The sequence below is a fragment of the Wasmannia auropunctata genome, unplaced genomic scaffold, assembly GCF_000956235.1.
Source record: "Wasmannia auropunctata unplaced genomic scaffold, wasmannia.A_1.0 LD336029.1, whole genome shotgun sequence".
Classification (NCBI taxonomy): domain Eukaryota; kingdom Metazoa; phylum Arthropoda; class Insecta; order Hymenoptera; family Formicidae; genus Wasmannia; species Wasmannia auropunctata.
Window position 1 is genome coordinate 1178183 of NW_012026861.1, and position 4930 is coordinate 1183112.

At 34.4% G+C, this 4930-nt stretch overlaps 1 protein-coding gene across 2 annotated transcripts in view; it reads right to left on the bottom strand.

The window, feature by feature from the left end:
- LOC105452580 overlaps positions 1 to 2125 on the bottom strand; it is a 5538-nt gene extending 3413 nt beyond the window's left edge. The window contains exons 1-2 of one of the 2 annotated variants that reach the window (XM_011693825.1): positions 1649 to 2125; positions 107 to 212 (exon numbers count right to left, since the gene is read on the bottom strand). In XM_011693825.1, the coding sequence (XP_011692127.1) occupies positions 107 to 169 (63 nt within the window). In that variant the 5' untranslated portion in view covers positions 170 to 212; positions 1649 to 2125. The remainder of the gene's footprint in view (positions 1 to 106; positions 213 to 1648) is intronic. The other variant, XM_011693827.1, reaches the window with a different exon arrangement.
- Positions 2126 to 4930: the final 2805 nt, after the last annotated feature.

Genomic DNA, 4930 nt, shown 5'->3' on the forward strand with positions numbered 1-4930 from the left:
TCTCTCTCTTTTTCTCTCTCTCTTCTTTCCACCGGAGTGACCCATTTGGCAGAGACCTCCGGGGTAAATTTCACATTGACCGCACGTTTTTACTGTCAGGACTGACCTTATAGATCCACTCGCTGGCGCTCTGCCTGAAATTAGGGGGTGGGTCGACTATCCGAAACATAGAATTGCCGCGAACGCTGATTCGTAGAGGTTGGCAGTGAAATCTAGAATCACGAAGATAATGGTTTGCAAAATTAAATCGTTTTTTTTTTTTATTTCAATTATCTTCGAAGTATCATTTCATTTCAACATTTGACGGATTCAATTGTACAAGTAAAAGAACACAAATGAAGAACAAATTCGGATTAATGTCACTCGAGGAAGCAAAGTAAGTACCGATTAATGTAAGTATCGACAGGCATATATTTATTCCAGAATGAGAGAAAGAGAGAGAGAGAGAGAGAGAGAGAGAGAGAGAGAAATGAAACATTAAGCTGGTAATACGTAAATCGATATAAATCAATAATTTAACACGTTGCCGACTGTAGCGGCTTAAATAGATACACAAGAGTAAGGATTCAGGTCTTGTCGAATATGAAATACGAGCCTTACACATACGAAGTGTGTGGGAACAATTTCTCGACGACAGAACAAACAGTACTGAAACGTTTCACGTTTCACAATCAGTACTGGGGCGGAAGAGCACAGAATTAGCAGAAGGTAGATAGAATAGGTGTATGTCGACGTGTAATATTACACATCTAAGCTGCACGGCAGAAAAATTTACGATGCATCAGAAAAAAATCAATGCATGAAAAACATGCGAGGGAAGTCGAGTGCTGTCGAAGAAATTTATTTTAGATGTCCCACTACGACGTTACAAGCCACGCGTTTCCGCAAAAACAGAAAATACGATATTTCGCGAGCGCAAATACATAACGATGTCTCGCAGATCGTTTGTTAAATAAACTATGCGGAGGTGGTTTATACGAAGAGACATTTCGAGGAAGCGCTTATTGAACCGGAAGGACATGTGATGCCGCGTTTAAATCGCGCATGTGGTAGTGAATCGGCTTATCTGTTGCTAAATGTTTCTGGTGTAACATGTACAATTTGATTGAGCATAGTATATACAGCGTGCCTCAAAATTTTTCGCCCGACTTTAATTACAGATTTCTCTTAAAACATAATTATAGGAGAAAGAATTTAGAAATGAACTTCTAATTATCTATATAATAAATTCACAAATTAAACTAATTAAGAAATAAGATCTCTTTATGTATCTATTTCTAATTTTCATTTTTATGAAAATAAATTCAAAGTTTTAAATACGTGTTTACAATTCGGAAAATAAGAAGACCAATTTGTAGAAAAAATAAACTTGCTTCTCTCTAATAATTAAAAGAATACAAACGAAAAGAAACTAACAGTCTTAAGCAAGTAGTTATAATGGGATAAAGTTTATACTTTAAAATGACAAAGAGTAATAAATACATATATACAAGAATAAAAGAAGATTTCTTGTATAATGGAAAATTCTTAATTATAATCAAATTAAGAATTTCTTAATTATATATATATATATATTTATATACTATTTATAACTAAATTACGAATGTAAATATATACTCTGTATTAATAATATAGTTAATATACATACTTCGATGTCTACAATTAGTCTTCCACCTGATATATCTCTTCGATCTCCACCCCAAAAATTCGCATTCACTGCTAATGCAGTGACTCTCACATTCGTTCTGCGTGTCGTGACGACAGTCTGACGGCGCAGACGGGGTCGTCGCCAGTTATCAAAACGAATGTGAATGCCTGAACGACGGTGAGCTTAACCAGGAAACTGTCATCGACTCCGACGGCTCTTGACGATGGAGACTTTCCGTCCGACCGCGCGATCATCTATCACATCTTTCGATTCTGAAGTCTCCCGTCGGTCCTCTTGGGGAAGAGATCGCGGCGGACTCGGTGGTTTTACTTACGCGGAAAAATTCTATCAAAAATACAAGTAAACAGGCTACAAAAAGTTGTAAAATAACATATGAAGCGAAGAGGGAGAGCGCGAGAATTTAGACAAAGGATGGCGCCGCTCTTGGACGATCGTCTGACGTTGGTTAGCAAGCGCGGCGATTAATCGACCGTGACACGAGCGGAATATAGCGAAATTTCATTTAAGAATCAAACGTTTTACGATTAATACGTAATAACTCATATCAATAATGTGGCATAAACCCATATCCTATTTCTGCATAGGATCTTCTGGATAGAATCTTTTAAAGACAAAATTCCGATGATGTAGGATCTTTTATCTTTTCGCATCAGTATCTTTTTCCAGAATAATTTAATCACGTTAAACGGCAAAAAAGTACTAGATATAGATATTTTATGAACAAAAATTATATTATATTAGACAAAGTAAACGCTTAATAGATTTTTTAATTAACTACTTCTTTCAATCATATCCGTTTCAAATCCATTTCATCCGTTCTGCAAAACATAAAAAAATTTTATGTGAATAAAAATTATAACAGTGTCTTGTGCAATTTCTTCAAAGATTATAAAATATTTTATTGCATAATTAATTAACATTTACAAATCACTCGGACTGATATCAATTCTATGTTTCTTTTTGTTCCTCAGAAACTTTTTTTATAGATCTTATATGTATAATTTTAAGATATAAGTTTAAAAATGAAAGTATATTATTATTTAAAAATGACGCTAAGGAATTTTATGTTATTTTTGCTTATTTTACAATGGGACTAAATAATTGAAACATATTGAGTCAAAATTTTCTTGCCTTACACCGTTTACAGTAAACATTCGTATCTTTTGTTTCTGCATTATCCCTATCACTTGAGCGTACCGAGGAAAGTTCCTTCGTCAAACTGAAGCTCCACCTACTCCAGCCTTGCCACCCTTTTGCCGTCCTCCTGCTCTCCCGTGACGTCACTGGATCGTGTCAGTAGGTCAAAACCTGGATACGTGACCTGGATTTGATGTCCATGTTTGCGTCGGGTATCGGGTGTACAGAAATTAAAGAGGATAGAAATCGTATGTATGTATGTATATGCGTATGTGCGTATTGAAACATTACATTGTGTCGTAATATCATATGTCAGGAAAATGATCGATGCTGCTTCGACAAATAGCCTACAGTATTGAAACGTGCGAGTATTGTATTTGTGCACCTTAGAGCATAGTTAATTAACTTGCGTTTTGTTCTTTCGCAATTATGGAATGCATAGAATACAGTAAACTGCACACAAATATCGTTGAATAATAAAACTATAATGTCAATGTGATGTATATTGAAAACTAATTACGTTTTATTTGTATACGAAAATAGAGCATAATTTATTTCAATAAATAAATAATCACTTTGATTAACTCTTTCGATAGTTTGCTTCCACGACGGAAGCTATACTTTTGTTACTAACAATATCATCTATCATTGTGCGTGCCTCGAGATGTAAAAATTATGATTCGCAAAGTTGTTCCTTGTAGAATTTACATTCGGAGATTGCAGTGAATGTAACTGGTGGTATAAATTAATTACAGACTAATCATGATGGAAAGGAGATTTATAGAAAATTGATTCCATAAATCGATCCTATGAATAACAACTACAGAAAACAAACTGTAATTTAGTTATTGATTTTTCATCAGGAAGGAAGGAAATAAATCAAATTTAGATCGAATTCTATTTTTATTAAATTATTATTACAATTTTTTAGGCTTACATTCTTGCTATCGATAGAGTCCGTCAGACTGAAATGGAAATACATTGCAAACTTACATAAAGCAATTCAATTTCTCATTTTTTTGTGATATAACAGAGCGCATAAAGCACAAACAACAATCTATTGTCATATGATTTAATTTTTTATTATTATATGATTAAGGTGAATTTACTGTCACGTCAACTTATTATCATGTAGTTAACTCTCGGATATGTTTCTGAGTTTTCTTCCGTGACAAGATCACGATTTATCATGTTGTTATGATTTTAGCGATTTACCATAATATTATTTCTCTCTACAAAGTGGAATTTTCTGTGCTTTATGGAAGAAATTGCTAAGATGCGCGTGCTTATAATTCATTCCAGCCGAGTGCTTTTCTTATGAACATACCTAATAATCCAGTCGCAAAGACGAAAACAACAGAAAGCCGGATAAACAATTTTCAATAATGCATATCCCTTCAAGATCTTTTATATAATGAAAAACCTTATTAATTAGGTAAATATTAATTATCGCAAGTAGCAATTTCAAAAATTAATTTGAAATTGATATTTGTGAGAAAATTCCAACTAATTTTTAGATAATGATCACATGGGGATTCAGTCGTAACTTGGAGCGCAGCCTAAAGCAAATTATGGAAATAACTAATCGTTCACCAACGTCGTGATTACTTACGCGCATTTCGATGAGCCCGCAATTGATTGTGCGGACGAACCGGTTGGACTGCCGAACAAATTATCGGCAGAATAAAGGCGGGCGAACGATAATTAATGAGAGAACGTCCAACGATATCTCGATAACGAGGCTTATCGTATACGCACCGAGAAAAGAACAGCGTACGAGTGAAAAGAAAGATACTTTTGCAATCGCCCCGCGAGCTCGATTAACATTCCTATGCAGTGTCGGCAGCATTAATCATAAACATTTCATTCGAGTTCACCGACACTGTCTGAAATGAAACATTACTTTGGCTTTATCGATGTCCTTCGTATTTAAATCAGCACATTTATCTGACTCCTAAATAGAAAATGTAACAGCAAAGAAATCGAGGAACGCACAATCGCGATTTATTTACGCGATTTTCTAATTTTCTTTTTCGCTCTCTTCCAAAATTTACATTTTTGTAAATGCAAATTTAAAACATATTTCTCACTTAATATTCAACGTAATAAGAAAACCATATGGGA